The sequence below is a fragment of the Schistocerca gregaria genome, chromosome 3 (assembly GCF_023897955.1).
Source record: "Schistocerca gregaria isolate iqSchGreg1 chromosome 3, iqSchGreg1.2, whole genome shotgun sequence".
NCBI classification, from domain to species: Eukaryota; Metazoa; Arthropoda; class Insecta; order Orthoptera; family Acrididae; genus Schistocerca; species Schistocerca gregaria.
The window spans coordinates 876,868,806-876,889,535 of record NC_064922.1 but is presented as its reverse complement, the minus strand read 5'-3'; the positions used below and the strand labels follow the sequence as shown (position 1 = coordinate 876,889,535).

Genomic DNA, 20,730 nt, shown 5'->3' with positions numbered 1-20,730 from the left:
CAACAGCGTTCGGACCTGTTTCGTGGGATCAATTCCATCTCTTACCAATTTATGAGGTATGAATCTCTCAATTGCTGTTGCTACTATATCTTTGAATTTGATCCACATCTCGTCTACATTTGCAAAGTCAGTTCGGAGGGAATGGAGATTGTCCCTTAGGAAGGGACACTTTATCCGCTTTTTTAAATAAAATTATTTTGCGTTTGTTTCTGGTGGATTTGCAAGAAACAGTATTTTGCCTACACGATAAAGGATGACAGCTAAAACAGTTGCAGGATATTTCAACAGTTGCTGTTGCAAGCCATGTTTAAAATCTTGAAGTATTGAGCCTAGTTACAACGACTTTGTGATCACTAATCCCTGTATCAGTCAAGATGTTCTCTATTAGCTCTGGATTGTTTGTGGCTAAGAGGCCAAGTGTGTTTTCGCAACCATTTACAATTCGCGTGGGTTCGTGGACTAACTGCTCGAAATAATTTCCGGAGGAAGCATTTAGGACAATCTCGGAAGATGTTTTCTGCCTACCACCGGTTTTGAACAAGTATTTTTGCCAACATATCGAGGGAAGGTTGAAGTCCCCACCAACTATAACCGTATGAGTGGGGTATTTATTTGCTACAAGACTCAACCTTTCTCTAAACTGTTCCGCAACTGTATCATCGGAGTCTGGGGGTCGGTAGCCAATTATTAACCTAGTTCGGCTGTAAAGTATAACCTCCACCCATACCAATTCGCACGGAGTATCTACTTCTACTTCACTACAAGATAAACCACTACTGACAGACACAAACACTCCACCACCAATTCTGCCTAATCTATCTTTCCTGAACACCGTCTGAGACTTCGTAAAAATTTCTGCAGAACTTATTTCAGGCTTTCGCCAGCTTTCTGTACCTATAACGATATCAGCTTCTGTAGTTTCTATTAGGGCTTGAAGCTCAGGGACTTTTCCAGCACAACTACAACAATTTACAACTATAATTCCGACTGTTCCTTGATCCAAGCACGTCCTGTATTTGCCATGCACCCTTTGACATTGCAGCCCACCCCGTACTTTCCCGAGGCCTACTAACCTAAAAAACCGCCCAGTCCACGCCACACAGCCTGCGCCACCCATGTAGCCGCCAGCTGAGTGTAGTGAACACCTGATCTATTCAGCGGAACCCGAAACCCCACCACCCTATGGCGCAAGTCAAGGAATCTGCAGACCACACGGTCGCAAAACCGTCTGAGCCACTGATTCGGACCCTGCCTGTGTGCGGTATTCGCTAGGAACCGAATATAGTACGCCATCTTGCCTAGTACTGACAGAAATTCACACACATTACGAGAAACAGGCAGTCACGGATTGCAAGCAAATGCGATTGGAGGGGCTACACATCAGGACTGTTTATCACATGACGTAAGTGCTGTGGTTGAATTGGAAAAATATCACACTTTTCGAAACGACGCTTGAGTCCTGCTTTTGAGAACATTCGAGAAAAAGGACGTAAATTGGCAATGTGTTCCTCTTGCGTACGAACTGAGACAACAATATCGTCAAGGTAGTTTGAACAAAATGACACTTTAGCAGCCAGCTCATCCAAGTAACGTCGAAAAATAGCGTGTGCGGAAGCACTGCCGAAAGACAAACACAATCGCTTGAACAGTCCTGAGTGTCACTTCCTGTGATCCTTCATACAATGGAAATTTACAAATAGGCATCACGCAAATCTATCTTACAAAAGTAACATCTTGCACCAAGCCTTTCCATGAGTTCCTCAGGGAGAAGTAACGGATAAGTGTCAACTACTGTCTGTTGGTTCACTGTAGACTTCGTTGTTGTTGTTGTCTTCAGTCCTGAGACTGGTTTGATGCAGCTCTCCATGCTACTCCATCCTGTGCAAGCTTCTTCATCTCCCAGTACTTACTGCAACCTACATCCTTTTGAATCTGCTTAGTGTATTCATCTCTTGGTCTCCCTTTACGCTTTTTACCCGCCACGCTGCCCTCCAATGCTATATTTGTGATCCCTTGATGCCTCAGAACATGTCCTACCAACCGATCCCTTCTTCTAGTCACGTTCTGCCACAAGCTCCCCTTCTCCCCAATTCTATTCAGTACCTCCTCATTAGCTATGTGATCTACCTATCTAATCTTCAGCCTTCTTCTGTAACACCACATTTCGAAAGCTTCAATTCTGTTCCTGTCCAAACTATTTATCGTCCATGTTTCACTTCCATACATGGCTACACTCCATACAAATACTTTCAGAAATGACTTCCTGACACTTAAATCTATACTCGATGTTAACAAATTTCTCTTCTTCAGAAACGCTTCCCTTGCCCTTGTCAGTCTACATTTTATATCCTCTCTACTTCGACCATCATCAGTTATTTTGCTCCCCAAATAGCAAAACTCTTTTACTACTTTAAGTGTCCCATTTCCAAATCTGCTTTCCTCAGCATCACCCGACTTAATTCGACTACATTCCATTATCCTCGTTTTCCTTTTGTTGATTTACATCTTATATCCTCCTTTCAAGAGACTGCCCAGTACGTTCAACTGCTCTTCCAAGTCATTTGCTGTCTCTGACAGAATTACAATGTCATCGGTGAACCTTAAGGTTTTTATTTCTTCTCCATGGATTTTAATACCTACTCCGAATTTTTCTTTTGTTTTCTTCACTGCTTGCTCAATATACAGATTGAATAACATCGGGGACAGGCTAAAACCCTGACTCACTAGCTTCCCAACCACTGCTTCCCTTTCATGCTCCTCGACTCTTATAAATGCCATCTGGTTTCTGTACAAATTGTAAGTAGACTTTAAGTCAACACAGTTGCGATTGCGGCCAGAAGGCGTAGGCAACAAAACTAGTGGACTGGCCCATTGACTAGCATGAATGGGAACAATAACACCATTATTGCGCAATTCTTTCAATTCACTGACTACTTTCACTCTTAATGCAAATGGAATGGGACGGGACCGGAAAAACGTAGGCTGTGCATTGTTTCTGAATGCAACATGCGTTGCAAAGTTATTAGCTTTTCCCATTTCTTCGGAAAACAGTTCAGGAAATTCGTTAAGCAAGCTAGCTCCATTGTATTTGAGATCAAAAGCCGATATGGAAAGTAACTTGTCTTGGATGCTAAGCCGGCCGGTGTGGCCGAGCGGTTCTAGGCCCTACAGTCTGGAACCGCGCGACCGCTACGGTCGTAGGTTCGAATCCTGCCTCGGGCATGGATGTGTGTGATATCCTTAGGTTAGTGAGGTTTAAGTAGTTCTAAGTTCTAGGGGACTGATGACCTCAGCTGTTAAGTCCCATAGTGCTCAGAGCCGTTTGAACCATTTGGACGCTAAGGCCAAACGAATCAACGGCATCTAAACCGAAAATGTTCTCATTCCAGACACTCTGTGACCAAAATTGTACTGAAACAGAGGATGACAGACTAAAGGCCGAAATACTAAATGTCTTTTTCCAAAGCTGTTTCACAGAGGAAGACTGCACAGTAGTCCCTTTTCTAGATTGTCGCTCAGCTGACAAAATGGTACATATCGAAATAGATGACAGAGGGATAGAGAAACAATTAAAATCGCTCAAAAGAGGAAAGGCCGCTGTTCCTGATGGAATACCAGTTCGATTTTACACAGAGTACGCGAAGAAACTTGCTCCTCTTCTTGCAACGGTGTACCGTAGGTCTCTAGAAGAACGTAGCGTTCCAAAAGATTGGAAAAGGGCACAGGTCATCCCTGTTTCTAAGGAAGGACATCGAACATATGTGCAGAACTATATCTCTATCGTCGATCAGTTAGAGAATTTTGGAACACGTATTGTGCTCGAGTATAATGACTTTTCTGGAGACTAGAAATCTACTCTGTAGGAATCAGCATGTGTTTCGAAAAAGACGATCGTGAGAAACCCAGCTCGCGCTATTCGTTCACGAGACTCAGAGGGCGATAGGCACCGGTTTCCAGGTAGCTGCCGTGTTTCTTGACTTCCGCAAGGCGTTTGATACAGTTCCCCACAGTCGTTTAATGAACAAAGTAAGAGTATATGGACTATTAGACCAATTTTATGTTTGGATTGAACAGTTCCTAGATACCAGAACGCAGCATGTCATTCTCTATGGCTAGAAGTCTTCCGAAGTACGAGTGATTTCAGGTGTGCCGCAGGGGAGTGTCGTAGGACCGTTGCTGTTCACAATATTTATAAATGACCTTGTGGATAACATCGAAAGTTCACTGAGGCTTTTTGCGGATGATGCTATAGCCTATCGAGAGGTTGTAACAATGGACAATTGTACTGAAATGCTGGAGGATCTGCGACGTATTGACGTATGGTGCACGGAATGGCAATTGAATCTCAATGTAGACAAGTGTAAAGTGCTGCGAATACATAGAAAGAAAGATCCTTCATCATTTAGCTACAATATAGTAGGTCAGCAAATGGAAGCAGTTTATTCCATGAATTATCTGGGAGTAGGCATTAGGAGTGATTTAAAATGGAATGACCATATAAAATTAATCGTTGGTAAAGCAGATGCCAGACTGAGATTCATTGGAAGAATCCTAAGGAAATGCAATCCGAAAACAAAGGAAGTAGGTTACAGTACACTTGTTCGCCCACTGCTAGAATACTGCTCACTGGTGTGGGATCCCTACCAGATAGGGTTGATAGAAGAGATAGAGAAGATCCAGCGGAGAGCAGCGCGCTTCGTTACAGGATCATTTAGTAATCGCGAAAACGTTAAGGAGATGATAGATAAACTCCAGTGAAAGACTATGTAAGATAGACGTTCAGTAGCTCGGTACGGGCTTTTGTTGAAGTTTCGAGAACATACCTTCACCGAGGAGTCAAGCAGTATATTGCTCCCTCCTACGTATATTTCGCGAAGAGACCATGAGGATAAAATCAGAGAGATTAGAGCGCACACAGAGGCATACCGACAATCTTTCTTTCCACGAACAATACGAACCTGGAATAGAAGGGAGAACCGATAGAGGTGCTCAAAATACCCTCCGCCACACACCGTCAGGTGGCTTGCGGAATATGGATGGATTGATGTCTCTTGATTTCAACACCGTAAACTTCACTGTCCTGGTATAAGATTTGTATATGGCAGGTAAATTACACTGTCCAAGCACTGGAATTTCCTGTATGTTGTCAGCTGTGTAGCTTGATATATTTAGAAAGGCGTGGTGACCCTAACTATTCGTATATGGCACGATCAAGCAAAGTTACTGAGACACCTGTTTCTAACTGAAAGTTCATAGGACTGCCAGCAATCCATATCGAGACAAATAGTTTGTTAAAACGTCGTTGCACAACAGTAGGGCGAGAACGAGACACAACCTTAATCTTCCGTTTGTCAGAACTTTTTGTAGGTTTGTAAAATACAAGGTTCACTGCACGTGCACAAGCCTGTTTTGTTTGAGAGATGGCAAAATCGGAGTTTTTGTGCCGTTGCAAACAATCTGGTTGGACATCGCTTTTTCTTCCACACTTGTAACACGTGGCGTTACGTGATGGGCAATCCTGTCTTTTGTTTTGTTGTCGTCTTCAGTCCAGGGACTGGTTTGATGCAGCTCTCCGCGCTACGCTAACCTGTTCAAGAGTCTATATCTACGAATAGCTACTACAACCTACATCCTTCTGACCGAGCGACGTGGCGCAATGGTTAGCACACTGGACTCACAATCGGGAGGACGACGGTTCAATCCCGCGTCCGGTCATCCTGATTTAGTTTTTCCATGATTTCCCTAAATCGCTCCAGGCAAATGCCGGAATGGTTCCTGTGAAACGGCACGGCCGACTTCCTTCCCTGTCCTTCCGTAATCCGATGAGACCGATGACCTCGCTGCCTCGCTGTTTGGTCTCTTCCCCCAAACAACCAACCTACATCCTTCTGAACCTGCTCAGTGGCAGGCCGGAGTGGCCGAGCGGTTCTGGTGCTACAGTCTGGAACAGCGCGGCCGCTACGGTCGCAGGTGCGAATCCTGCCTCGGGCATTGATGTGTGTTATGTCCTTAGGTTAGTTAGGTTTAAGTAGTTCTAGGGGACTGATGGCTTCAACAGTTATGTCCCATAGTGCTCAGAGCCATTGGAACCAATCTGCTTAGTGTATTCATCTGTTGATATCTCTCTACGATTTTTACCCTCCACGTTTCCCTCTAATACTCAATTGGTGATCCCTGGATATCCTAAAATGTGTCCTACCGACCGATCACTTCTTCTAGTCAAGCTGTACAACAAATGCCTCTTCTCCTCATTTCCTCCTCATTAGTTACGTGATCTATCCATCTAAACTTCAGCATTCTTCTGTAGCAGCACAGTTTGAAAGCTTCTATTCTCTTCTTGTCTAAATTGTTAATAGTCGATGTTTCATTTCGGTCAGAAAAGAATTCATGACACTTAAATCTATCCTCTATGTTAACAAGTTTCTCTTCTTCGGAAACGCTTTCATTGCCATTGCCAGACTATATTTTATACTCTCTCTACTTCGACCATCATCAGTTATTTTGCTCCCCAAATAGCAAAACTCATCTACTACTTTAAGTGTCTCATTTCCTAATCTAATTCCCCCAGCATCACCTGATGCAGTTCGTCTACATTCCATCATCCTCGGTTTGCTTTTGTTGATGTTCATCTTATATCCTTCTTTCAAGTCATTGTCCGTTCCGTTCAACTGCCCTTCCAGGTCCTTTGCCGTCTGTGACTGAATTACAGTGTTATCGGCAAACCTCAAAGCTTTTACTTCTTCTCCAAGGATTTTAATTCCTACTCCAAATTTTTGCTTTGTTTCCTTTACTGCTTCCTCAGTATACAGATTGTATAACTTAGGGGATATGCTACAAACCTGTCTCATTCCCTTCCCAACCACTGCTTCCCTTTCATGTCCCTCGACTCTTATAACTGCCATCTGGTTTCAGTGCAAATTGTAAATACACTCCTGGAAATTGAAATAAGAACACCGTGAATTCATTGTCCCAGGAAGGGGAAACTTTATTGACACATTCCAGGGGTCAGATACATCACATGATCACACTGACAGAACCACAGGCACATAGACACAGCCAACAGAGCATGCACAATGTCGGCACTAGTACAGTGTATATCCACCTTTCGCAGCAATGCAGGCTGATATTCTCCCATGGAGACGATCGTAGAGATGCTGGATGTAGTCCTGTGGAAGGGCTTGCCATGCCATTTCCACCTGGCGCCTCAGTTGGACCAGCGTTCGTGCTGGACGTGCAAACCGCGTGAGACGACGCTTCATCCAGTCCCAAACATGCTCAATGGGGGACAGAACCGGAGATCTTGCTGGCCAGGGTAGTTGCCTTACACCTTCTAGAGCACGTTGGGTGGCACGGGATACATGCGGACGTGCATTGTCCTGTTGGAACAGCAAGTTCCCTTGCCGGTCTAGGAATGGTAGAACGATGGGTTTGATGACGGTTTGGATGTACCTTGCACTATTCAGTGTCCCCTCGACGATCACCAGAGGTGTACGGCTAGTGTAGGAGATCGCTCCCCACACTATGATGCCGGATGTTGGCCCTGTGTGCCTCGGTCGTATGCAGTCCTGATTGTGGCGCTCACCTGCACGGCGCCAAACACGCATACGACCATCATTGGCACCAAGGCAGAAGCGACTCTCATCGCTGAAGACGACACGTCTCCATTCGTCCCTCCATTCACGCCTGTCGCGACACCACTGGAGGCGGGCTGCACGATGTTGGGGCGTGAGCGGAAGACGGCCTAACGGTGTGCGGGACCGTAGCCCAGCTTCATGGAGACGGTTGCGAATGGTCCTCGCCGATACCCCAGGAGCAACAGTGTCCCTAATTTGCTGGGAAGTGGCGGTGCGGTCCCCTACGGCACTGCGTAGGATCCTACGGTCTTGGGGTGCATCCGTGCGTCGCTGCGGTCCGGTCCCAGGTCGACGGGCACGTGCACCTTCCGCCGACCACTGGCGACAACATCGATGTACTGTGGAGACCTCATGCCCCACGTGTTGAGCAATTCGGCGGTACGTCCACCCGGCCTCCCGCATGCCCACTATATGCCCTCGCTCAAAGTCCGTTAACTGCACGTACGGTTCACGTCCACGCTGTCGCGGCATGCTACCAGTGTTAAAGACTGCGATGGAGCTCCGTATACCACGGCAAACTGGCTGACACTGACGGCGGCGGTGCACAAATGCTGCGCAGGTAGCGCCATTCGACGGCCAACACCGCGGTTCCTGGTGTGTCCGCTGTGCCGTGCGTGTGATCATTGCTTGTACAGCCCTCTCGTAGTGTCCGGAGCAAGTATGGTGGGTCTGACACACCGGTGTCAGTGTGTTCTTTTTTCCATTTCCAGGAGTGTAGCTTTCCGCTCCCTGTATTTTACCGCTCCCACCTTCAGATTTGAAAGAGAGTCTACGAATGCTTAAAACGTTTATTTGTCTTTAATTAATCTATCTTGTAAAGATTAATAGTTGGGTCAAGTATTGTCTCACGCGTTTCTACGAAATTCAAACTGATCTTCTCTGAGTTGCACTACCACCAGTCTTTCCATTCGTCTGTAAATAATTCGCGTTAGTATTTTGTAGCTCTCATTTATTAAACTGGCAGTTTGGTAACTTTCACACCTGTCCACAGTTGCTTCCTTTGGGACTGGAATTATTATATTATTCTGTCTCATACATCTTGATCATCAGATGCTAGTGTTTTGTCAGCACTGGTGCTCCCAAGGCTATCAGTAGTTCTAATGGAATAATGTATATTCCCGGGGCCTTGTTTCGACTTAGATCTTTCAGTGCTCAGCCAAAGTCTTCACGCAGTATCATAACTCCCATTTCATCTTCATCCACGTCCTCTTCCATTTCCATAATATTCCCCTCAAGTATATCGCTCTTCTATAGGCCCTCTATGTACTCCTTCCACCTTTTTGCCTTTCCTTCTTTGCTTAGAACTGGGTTTCCATCTGAGCTCTTGATGTTCACATAAGTGGTTCTCTTATCTCCAAAGGTCTTCTTAATTTTCTTGTAGGCAGTATCTATCTTACCCCTCGTGAGATAAGCCTCTACATCTTTACATTTATCCTCTGGCTATCGCTGCTTAGCTACTTTGCGCTTCCGATCGATCTTATTTTTCAGGCATTTGTATTCCTTTTTGCCTGCTTCATTTACTTTAGTTTCATATTTTCTCCTTTCATCAATTAAATTGAATATCTCTTCTGTTGCCCAAGGATTTCTACTAGTCCTCATCGTTTTACCTATTTGATCCTCTGCTGCCTTCGCTATTTCATCCCTCAAAGCTACCCATCTTTCTTCTACTGTATTTCTTTCCCCAGTTCTTGTCAATCGCTCACTAATGCTCTCTCTGGAACTCTTAACAACCTCTGTTTCTTTGATTTCATCTAGGCCCCATCTCCTTAAATTCCCACCTTTTTGCTGTTTCTTCAGTTTTAATCTACAGTTCATAACCATTAATTTGGGTTTAGTGTCCACATCTGCTCCTTGGAAATGCCTTCAATTTAAGACCGGGTTCCTAGATCTCTGTCTTACCGTTATATAATGTATCTGAAATCTTCGAGTGTCTCCAGGCCTCTTCCGCGTATACAGCCTTCTTTCATCCTTTTTAAACCACATGTTAGCTATGATTAAGTTACGCTTTGTGCAAAATTCTACCACGAGGTTTCCTCTTTCATTCCTTAGCCCAGCCCATATTCACCTACTGCTTTTCTGTCTCTTCCTTTTCCTACTATCGAATTTCAGTCCCCCATGGCTATTAATTTTTCGTCTCCCTTCACTACCTGAATAATTTCTTTTATCTCATCATACGTTTCTTCAATATCTTCCGTCATCTGCGGAGCTAGTTGGCATATAAACTTGTGCTACTGTGGTAGTGGTGGGCTTCGTGTCTATCTGGGCCACAATAATGCGTTCACTATGCTGTTTGTAGTAGCTTACCGTACTCCTATTTTTTTATTCATTATTAAACCTACCTCTGCATTACACCTTTTTGATTTTGTATTTATAACCCTGTATTCACCTGACCAAAAGTCCTGTTTCTCCTGCCACCGAACTTCACTAATTCCCACTATATATAGCTTCAACCTATCCATTTCCCTTTTTAAATTTTCTAACCTACCTGCCCCATTAAGGGATCTGACATTCCACGCTCCGATCCGTAGAACGCCAGTTTTGTTTCTCCTGATAACGACGTCCTCCTGAGTAGTCCCCGCCCGGAGATCTGAATGGGGGACTATTTTACCTCCGGAATGTTTTACCCAAGTGGACGCTATCATCATTTAACCATACAGCAAAGCTGCATGCCCTCGGGAAAAATTACGGCTGTGGTTTCCCCCTGCTTTCAGCCGTTTTGGTGAATGTTACAAGGCCAGATAAGTCAATCGTCCAGTTGCCCCTGCAGCTACTGAAGAGGCATCTCAACAGGTATCCCTTCGTTTTGGTTGCACCTACTGTATGGCTATCTGAATCGCTGAGGCACGTAAGCCTCCCCACCAACAGCAAGACCCATGGTCCATGTCTTTTTTGGCAAGCCAAATATCTAGGGCAAGGCTTCACTAAGTTCACAGGTATGTTTACATGCTTCCGAGGTTGTTCACGCCGCTGTGTGCGCGCTCGCTGTTGTGGTTGATTGAGGCGGTCGCTAGCAAGGGGCGACGCGACCCGACAAATCGGGGCTGGGTCAAACGTATCGGCTGCTACGGCACCCAAATCATATTGCTCTAAGATTTGCAACACTTGAGGAAGTGAAGGATCAGAGTACTTCACGATCCGTTCCCATACTCTACCAGCGGGTACACTGAATGTTACGTATAGTGTCTCGAATCATGAGTTCACTGTAAAAGTTGCAACGTCCTGACTTAAATGCCGGCCGCGGCAGCCGTGCGGTTCTGGCACTGCAGTCCGGAACCGCGGGACCGCTGCGGTCGCAGGTTCGAATCCTGCCTCGGGCATGGGTGTGTGTGATGTCCTTAGGTTAGTTAGGTTTAAGTAGTTCTAAGTTCTAGGGGACTTATGACCTAAGATGTTGAGTCCCATAGTGCTCAGAGCCATTTGAACCATTTGATCTCACTTAAATTTGCCTTCCTAGTCATGACTGTCAGTTCTGTATACCACTGATAGTACGTGTGTTCCAGCTTTTTTTGCAAACGAAAAAATTTATATCTCGCTGCAGCTACTTGAACTTGCTGGTCACAGTACTTGGTTAATGCAGCTATTACTTCGTCATAACTGAATTCGTCGGCAGACGCAGTTCGGAATAGTTTTTATATTAACCTGAACATTGGGGATCCAGCAATCGAAAGATGGTATTGTAGCTTCACACTACCTTGAACGCGATGAGCTTGGAATTGTGTCATGTATTCGTACCATTCCTCTTCAGGAACGTAGGTATGCTGGGCTGCCGCACTTGGTGAGTGTCTCTCTTGTGCGGCCGCCGTTACCTGTGCAGCCAGAAGTTGTTGTACCGTCGTCAGCAAGGCAGCAATCTGATGATTCTGAAAGTGAAAAGTTGTGTTAGGTCCATTACATTGGCCATCTGCGGCTGAAAGCCGGGGGCAGGGGGTGAGGGAAGCTGTTGGTTTGGTTGGTTGTTTGGGGGAAGAGACCAAACTGCGAGGTCATCGGTCTCGTCGGATTTAGGTAAGGAGGGAGAAGGATGTCGGCCGTGCCCTTTCAAAGGAACCATCCCGACATTTGCCTTGAGCGATTTAGGGAAATCTCGGATGGCCGGTCTCGGGAGGGGGAAATGGGGTAGCCAACGTTCATACACGTTCGTTATAACAAAAAACAAGCAAAGCCTCTAAAAAAGACAAATATGATTAGTTCTGAGGCTCTCCGCCTGGAACACATGCAAGAACACAACAACAAATTTGCAATTACAAGCCCTTGCAATTCGAAACTCTATAGAAGCAAGCAAATGTTTCTTCCCTAAAGTTTTCTCGTCGCTACTGTTGTATTCTCTTTAGCCGCTCTTATGTCATCTTGTTGTCTCTGTAGAGCTGTACCTTGGGAAGCTAGAAACGGGTGTTGGCTGGTAGCCGCTATCCTCGTTCTATAATACAAGCTGCATGTAACAAACTGCGCTAGGTTCTTTACTCATAAATTAAGAGGTACTTAAGTTTCCATGTACTGTGATACAAGCTCTCTTCAGTATAGTCCACGTAGCCTCAGTGCTGTTGAAGTAGAAGTCCGCTATGTTCACTATAAGGTTGCTATGTGCTGCCTGCCTCTGTGTTAGAGGCTAATCTGCAGCTCCGATCTCGGTGGCTCGCTGGAAGTCCACGGCTTTCAGACTCGAAGTAACTGGCGAAACAGGCTCGAACTAACTAACTAAACTCAAATGAACTAGCCCCGGTCCGCGGTGGCTGTCTTAAATACTGGCGGCTGAGAAGGCGTTACTGCGCGCTTCCAGTGAGTCTTGTCTTCGGCCTCTATCGATACTCTCGTAAACTCCATGATGTGCTCGCGCTAGAGTACACCAGCACACATAAATCTTCTAAGGTCAGTCCCATTCCGATGATGCCTTCGCGGTGCATCGTTTATTTGTCTTATATTGTATTTCAGACAGAATGATATGGAATATGCGCATTATTTCACATTCAGTATAACTGAATGATGCACAAATAACAAATTGTTAATTAAATGAACCACTCTTAGTATCTGGGACATTTATTTGATTCTAGAAAAGTATTTGTACTATTCATTTTTTCTATTCTGAAATGAAACAATAGTATTTTATGTTCACACACAATCTTAGTTAGTCATCTACTAATAGTTTATATGCTTCTCATATTACTTAATTCCACACATTCTGTCACATGTATGTTCTACATATTTCAGTTACTTGGTTATCAAAATAAGAATCACTTCAAATTATAACTGTTTAGTTTTAGTACTTTTGCAACCTCTAGCCTATTTCATTAAGTAATTTCATAGATGCCTCTCATTACAAGTTTCTTTTGTCTTCATTGACAGACAATTCTATACCGTCCATGGACAACAATACCCTTTTTTAAGAGGATGACTGCAGAAGGTCGCGCCATCATGAGAATAAAAAAAGCTGCCGAAGACCTCACGGGTAGAGGAATTGCCTTAAGAAGAGAAAATATTTCCAACATAGATATCAATGGAAGATCGTTCTTAACCTACCTTCATCCAGAAAAGAATTTATGGTTCACAATTACTGAAAAGGACATCAATGAAGAAGTAAGTACGTCACTCTGGATTCGCAAATAACTTGTTATCACATTGTGTAATGTTATCACAACATTTTCTTTACCACAGAATCATCATACATAAAATGTCAAACATAGTGTAGTATCGCATATTAAACGCGAAAATTTCAGAGACTATTGCTACTCTATCACTTAGAAAGTGGTAAGTATACTGGAATAATGAATAGCTCAGTGGACAGTTCAGTTGAAGAGTAATGAACAACCCTAAAAAGTGCAGTCACAGAATTTGGAAAGAAAAACATAAGTACAAAGAAGGTAATTTGGAAGAAAGCATAGGTAACGGAAGAAACACTTCAGCTGATCGATGAAAGAAGGAAGTACAAAAATGTTCAGAGAAATTAAGGACTAGCTCAGCTCACAGAAAAGTCAGAACAAAGCTTGTATAGTGACGTTAAGAGTGTAACGGCAATTCCACTGTTAAAAATAGAGGAGAGAGCGGATAGGTGGCAAGAATACATTGAAGCCCTCCATCAGGCGAAGACTTCTCTGACGACGTGATAGCAGAAAAAACAGGAGTCGACATAGAAGATATAGGGGATCCAGTATTAGAATAAGAATTTAAAAGAGCTCTCATCGGCTTAAGGTCGAATAAAGCAGAAGGCGTAGATATTATTCCATCACAATTTCTAATATCATAGGGGGAAATAGCACCAAAACGACTGTTCACGTTGATGTGTAGAATTATGAGTCTTGCGATGTACCATCTGACTTTCGGGAAAACATCATTCACAAAATTTGCAAGAGCCGATAAATATGAGAATTATCACACAATCGGCGTAACAGCTAATGCACCCAAGTTGCTGACAAGATTAATATAAGAAGAATGGAAAAGAAAACTGAGAATGTGTTGTATGACCATGAATTTGGTTTTAGAACAGGCAAAGGCCCCATAGAAAGAGTTCTAACGTTGCAGTCGATAATGGAAGGGAGACTAAAGAAAAATCAAGATACGTTCATAGGAATTTTTGACCTGGAAAAAGCGCTCGACAATGTCAAATGGTGCAAGATGTTCGGAATTCTGAGAAAAAATAGGGGTAAGCTATAGAGAAAGACGGATAATATACGATATGTACAAGAGTCTAGAGGGAAGAATAAGAGAGAAAGGCAAGGAATGACGTGCTCGGATAAAAAGGCTGTAAGACAGGGATATAGTCTTCCGCCTCCTACTGTTCAATCTAAACATCGAAGAAGCAATTACAGAATAAAAAGAAAGATTCAAGAGTGGAATTAAAATTCAAGGCAAAAGGATACCAATGATAAGATTCGCTGATGACATCGCTATCCTCAGTGAAAGTAAAGAAGAATTATAGAATCTGCTGAATGGAATGAACAGTGTAAAGTCGTGCAGAATATGGATAGAGAGTAAGTCGAGAAAAGACGAAAGTAATGAGAAGCGCTATAAATGAAGAAACGAGAAACTTAACATCACGATTGGTGATCACGAAGTAGATGAAGTTAAAGGCTTCTGCTATTTAGGCAGTAAAATAACCTATAACGAATAGAACAAGGAGCACATAAAAAGTAGACTAACACCGGCAAAAAAAGCATTCGTGATCAAATCTACAAATATCAAACTTAGACCTTAACGTCAAGGAAAAACTTTTTGTGAATGTACGTTCGGAGCAAAGCATTTATGGTTTCGAACCATGGAATTGGAAAAAGCGGAAGAAAAGAGAATCGAATCATTTTAGAAGGTTGCTACAGAAGAATGTTGCGAATTAAGTGGACTAATAAGTTAAGGAATGAGGAGATTCTCCAGAGAATCGGCGAGAAAAAGAACATATAGAAAACACTGACAAGAAGAAGGGACAGGATGGTAGGGCATCTGTTAAGACATCACGGACTAACTTTCATGTTACTAAAGGCAGCCGTAGAGGGTAAAAACTGTACTGGAAGACAAAGGATGGAATACATCCTACAAATAATTGAGGACGTAGGGATTGGCACAATTTAGGAATTCGTGGCGGGCCACATCAAAACAGTCAGAATGCTGATGAATAAAAAAAAAAAAATTCTGCTCAAACATACATTCCGGCCAGACATTTCAAAAACAAATTAGAATATGTAGTTAGTATTGCAGCTTCACAAAACTGCTTGAAGACATGCATTAAATGAGCCTACCAGTGCAATAATTAGAAGTAATTCATTTCTGAAACTGCGTATGTATATCCTCAGAAAAAAGTTATAATGTCACACCATAAATAGTAAGAAGTGGTCGCGAATACAGCAGATGTATTGCAGACTTATAATGATAGCTGTCGCAATTTTATATTCTAGTTATGTCGTATTTATATTCCTGTTATGCCGTAGTGGTTCATGGTGTGGGTTCCTGTAGTCATGTCCTAGTTCATGAACCACGGTCAACGTATGAGTGGCCAAGTAAGTGGTCCCGACAGTCGGGATACCAGTTACTTTCGAATAAGGCTGGGCATCTCGGACATATTCTGAGTCGTGGTCACCTTTGTGCTCATACGGCAAAGACTACCAAATCCACCGGTTAGTCCCTCAACCGTTAGGGGTAATACCCAATGGGACTCGGGGCAAGTAAGGCTAGCAACCTGCTTCCCTGGTACTTGAAATATGATGCTGGCAACAATCAGAGCAAAATGCCTTGGACCTTGGAGGTGACGGAGACCCACCTCTAACTGACAAACCAAGGACTTCTAAGATACGACTTGGCAAACAAATGGTAATGAGATGGGGAGCTATTAATATCAATGGGGGCTACTCAGGGAAGAAGGTAGAGCTGGCAGAGGCTGCAAGTAAGATGGGGCTGGACGTTTTAGCTGTTAGTGACATTCGGGTAAGGAGTGAGAAAGAAGAGGAAGTGGGAGAATACAAGGTCTACCTGTCAGGAGTCAAAGCAGGAATAGCACAATGGGGTGTAGGGCTTTACATCAGGAAAGAAATGGAACCCAGCGTAGTTACAATAAGGTATGTAAACGAACGACTGATGTGGATAGATTTGACAGTGTCTAGCAAGAAAATTAGGATTGTGTCAGTATATTCGCATTGTGAAGGGACAGATCAAGATAAGATGGATAGTTTTTATGAGGCACTCAGTGATGTAGTTGTTACAGTAAAGGACAAGAACAGTGTTCTGCTCATGGGTGATTTTAACGCCAGGACTGGAAATCGAACAGAAGGGTATGAAAAGGTTATGGGTAAATTTGGAGAAGATATGGAGGCCAACAGGAACGGGAAACAACTCATGGATTTCTGTGCCAGTATGGGCTTAGTAATCACAAACACCTTTTTTAAACATAAGAACATTCACCAGTATACTTGGGAAGGCAGGGGAACCAGATCTGTCATTAACTATATAATAACAGATCAGGAATTCAGGAAGGCTGTGAGGGACCCACGTGTATTCAGGGGATTCTTTGATGACACTGATCATTATTTAATCTGCAGTGAAATTGGGATTGTGAGGCCGAAAGTGCAGGAAGTCCGGTCTATATGTAAGAGGATAAGAGTGGAGAAACTTCAGGATAAGGGAATCAGGCACAAGTACATAACAGCGATCTCAGAAAGGTACCAGTTAGTTGAATGTAGTCAATTACAGTCATTGGAAAAGGAATGGACAAGGTACAGGGACACAGTACTAGAAGTGGCTAAAGAATGTCTCGGAACAGTAGTGTGTGAAAGTACGATGAAGCAAACAGCTTGGTGGAATGACACAGTCAAGGCAGCCTGTAAAAGGAAAAAGAAGGCGTATCAAAAATGGCTACATACTAGAACTCAGGTAGACAGCGAAAGTTAATGTTGAAGAAAGAAACAAAGCCAAACAGATAATTGCAGCATCCAAGAAGAAATCTTGGGAAGACTTTGGAAACAGGTTGGAAACTAAGGGTCAAACTGCTGGAAAACCATTCTGGTGTGTAATTAGCAGTCTTCGAAGGGGAGGTAAGAAGGAAATGACAAGTATTTTGGACAGGTCAGGAAAACTGCTGGTGAATCCTGTGGATGCCTTGGGCAGATGGAGGGGATATTTTGAAGAGTTGCTCAACGTAGGTGAAAATGCGATCGCTAATGTTTCAGATTACGAGGTAGAATGGGATAGGAATGATGATGGAAATAGGATCACATTTGAGGAAGTGGAGAAAATGGTCAATAGATTGCAGTGCAATAAATCAGCTGGCGTGGATGAAATTAAGTCACAACTCATCAAGTACAGTGGAATGTCAGGTCTTAAATGGCTACACAGGATTATTGAAATTGCCTGGGAGTCGGGACAGGTTCCATCAGACTGGACAAAAGCAGTAATCACACCAATCTTTAAACATGGAAACAGAAAAGATTGTAACAACTACAGAGGTATCTCGTTAATCAGCGTTGTGGGTAAAATCTTCTCAGGTATTGTTGAAAGGAAAGTGCGATTATTAGTTGAGGACCAATTGGATGAAAATCAGTGTGGTTTTAGGCCTCTTAGAGGTTGTCAGGACCAGATCTTTAGCTTACGGCAGATAATGGAGATGTGTTATGAGTGGAACAGGGAATTGTATCTATGCTTTATAGATCTAGAAAAGACATACGACCGGGTTCCTAGGAGGAAGTTATTGTCTGTTCTACGAGATTATGGAATAGGAGGCAAACTTTTGCAAGCAATTAAAGGTCTTTACATGGATAGTCAGGCAGCAGTTAGAGTTGACAGTAAATTGAGTTCATGGTTCAGAGTAGTTTCAGAGGTAAGACAAGGCTGCAACCTGTCTCCACTGTTGTTCATATTATTTATGGATCATATGTTGAAAACAATAGACTGGCTGGGTGAGATTAAGATATGTGAACACAAAATAAGCAGTCTTGCATATGCGGATGACTTAGTTGTGATGGCAGATTCGATTGAAAGTTTGCAAAGTAATATTTCAGAGCTAGATCAGAAATGTAAGGACTATGGTATGAAGATAAGCATCTCCAAAACGAAAGTAATGTCAGTGGGAAATAAATATAAACGGATTGAGTGCCAAATAGGAGGAACAAAGTTAGAACAGGTAGATGGTTTCAAGTACTTAGAATGCATATTCGCACAGGATGGCAACATAGTGAAAGAACTAGAAGCGAGGTGTAGCAAAGCTAATGCAGTGAGCGCTCAGCTACGATCTACTCTCTTCTGCAAGAAGGAAGTCAGTACCAAGACTAAGTCATCTGTGCACCGTTCGATCTTTCGGTCAACTTTGTTGTATGGGAGCGAAAGCTGGGTGGATTCAGGTAACCCTATCAACAAGGTTGAGGTTACGGATATGAAAGTAGCTTGGATGGTTGCAGGTACTAGTAGATGGGAACAATGGCAGGAGGATGTCCACAATGAGGAAATCAAAGAAAAACTGGGAATGAACAGATGTAGCAGTCAGGATGAACAGGCTTAGATGGTGGGGTCATGTTACACGCATGGGAGAAGCAAGGTTACCCAAGAGACTCATGGGTTCCGCAGTACAGGGTAGGAGGAGTCGGAGCAGACCAAGGAGAAGGTACCTGGATTCGGTTAAGAATGATTTTGAAGTAATAGGTTTAACATCAGAAGAGGCACCAATGTTAGCACTGAGTAGGGGATCATGGAGGAATTTTATAAGGGGGGCTATGCTCCAGACTGAACGATGAAAGGCATAATCAGTCTTAAATGATGATGATGATGATGACGATGTTACGCCGTAACAAAGTCCTTCTCGTGATGCGATAAAATACGAGTATTGTTTCTGTATAAGTGTGATCTGTACATTACGTAGTTTATGGTACGTTTTCATTTTTCCTATCATACATTGGTTCTCCCTCCCCCCTCCCCCCCCCCCCCCCCCCCCACCACCACCACCACCACCACTACAACTATTAATCGTGCACCTTGCCGTTGGTGGGGAGGTTTGTGTGCCGCAGCAGTACGGGTAGCCATACCGCATGTGCAACCACAACGAAGGAGTATCTGTTGAGAGGCCAGACAAACGTCAGTTCCCCAAGATGAGCAGCAGCCCTTCCAGTAGTTGAAGGGGCAACAGTCTGGATAACTGACTGAAGTAGCTTTGAAATATCAACAATAAACGGAGTTCTTCTGGTACCACAGCAGTAATTCTTCCCGAGCGCATGCAGATCTACTGTATAATGTAATTGATGCAGGCATCCTCTTGGGTAATATATTCCGCAGATAAAATTGTCCCCATTCGAATCTCGAAGCAGGGACCACTCAGGAGGATGTCGTCATCAGGAGAAACAAAACTGGCGTTCTGCAAGTCGGAGGCTGGAATTTTAGACCTCTTAATAGCACAGGTATGTCAGAAGATTTAGAAAGCGAAATGGACTGGTTAATGTTAGATATATTGGGAATTGGTGAATTTCGGTGGGTGGATCAACAGGACTTCTGCTCAGGTGAATACATGGTTATAAATACAGAATGTAATAGCAGTAATACAGGAAAAGTTTTAATAATTAATAAGCAAATAGGGAGGCGGGTAAACTCCAATTGAGAGCACAGTGAGTGCATCAATGTAGCCAAGATAGACACGAAGCCCACGCTCAGTACCATAGTATAAATTTATACGCAACTTGCTAGGCAGATGATAAAGAGATTGAAGAAATGTATGATGAGATAAAAGAAGTTATTCAGATAGTTTTAATAGTGATGGGGGACAAGAACTCGATAGAAAGAAAACGAAAGGTAGAAGAAATTATAGGTGAAAATAGACTTGGGCAAAGGAATGAAGAGGAAGCCGCCTGGTATAATTTTGCACAGACCATAATTCAATCACCGCCAACATTTGCTTTAAAAACAGTGAAAGAAGGTTGTACACGTGGAAGATACCTATAGTCACCGCAAAGTTTCAGACTAATTACATAATTCTAACACAAAGATTGCGGAACCAGGTTTTATATTGTAAGACATTTCCAGGGGCATATGTAGATTCTGACAACAATTTATTGGTTATGAACTGTAGATTAAGACTCTGGCAATCGTAGGAAATTAAGGAGATGGGGCCTGGATAAGTTGAAAGAGTCAGAGGTTGTTGAGAGTTTCAGAAGGAGAATTAAGCATCATTGGCAAGTTCAGGGCAAAAGAAATACAGTAGAAGACCAATGGGTAGCACTGAGAAATGAAATAGTGAAGTCAGCAGAGGATCAGATAGGTAAAAAGGCAAGAACTAGTAGAAATCCTTCGATAACGCTGGAGATATTGGATTTAATTGCCGAAAGGAGGAAGTATAAAAAGACAGCAAATGAAGCAGGAGAAAGGTAGTACAAACTTCTATAAATGAAACTGAGATGAAGTGAAAACTGGCTATGCAGAGGTGGCTAGAGGACAAATGTAAGAATCTAGAGGCCCTGGAGTAGGCAACATTCTGCCATATCTACTGGCAGCCTTGGAAGAATCAACCATGACAAAACTATTCCATCCGCAGTGCTAAACGTATAAGACAGGTGAAGTACACATGTTTCCCAATGAAAAATACAAAGTACTGCAATCTCTCTTCTATCAGGTTAACATTCGCTTGTTAAGGAAGCACATCCAGTCT

The 20,730-nt window shown here is 43.3% G+C and overlaps 1 protein-coding gene across 2 annotated transcripts in view; it reads left to right on the top strand.

Moving 5' to 3' along the window:
* Positions 1–20,730, top strand: part of LOC126354973 (cytochrome P450 4g15-like) — a 247,833-nt gene that overhangs the window by 128,716 nt on the left and 98,387 nt on the right. For both annotated transcript variants that reach the window (XR_007565424.1, XM_050005059.1), the window contains exon 4: positions 12,975–13,205. Coding sequence is in view for 1 of the 2 variants with exons in the window: in XM_050005059.1 (XP_049861016.1) it covers positions 12,975–13,205 (231 nt within the window). In the remaining variant the exon portion in view is untranslated. The remainder of the gene's footprint in view (positions 1–12,974; positions 13,206–20,730) is intronic.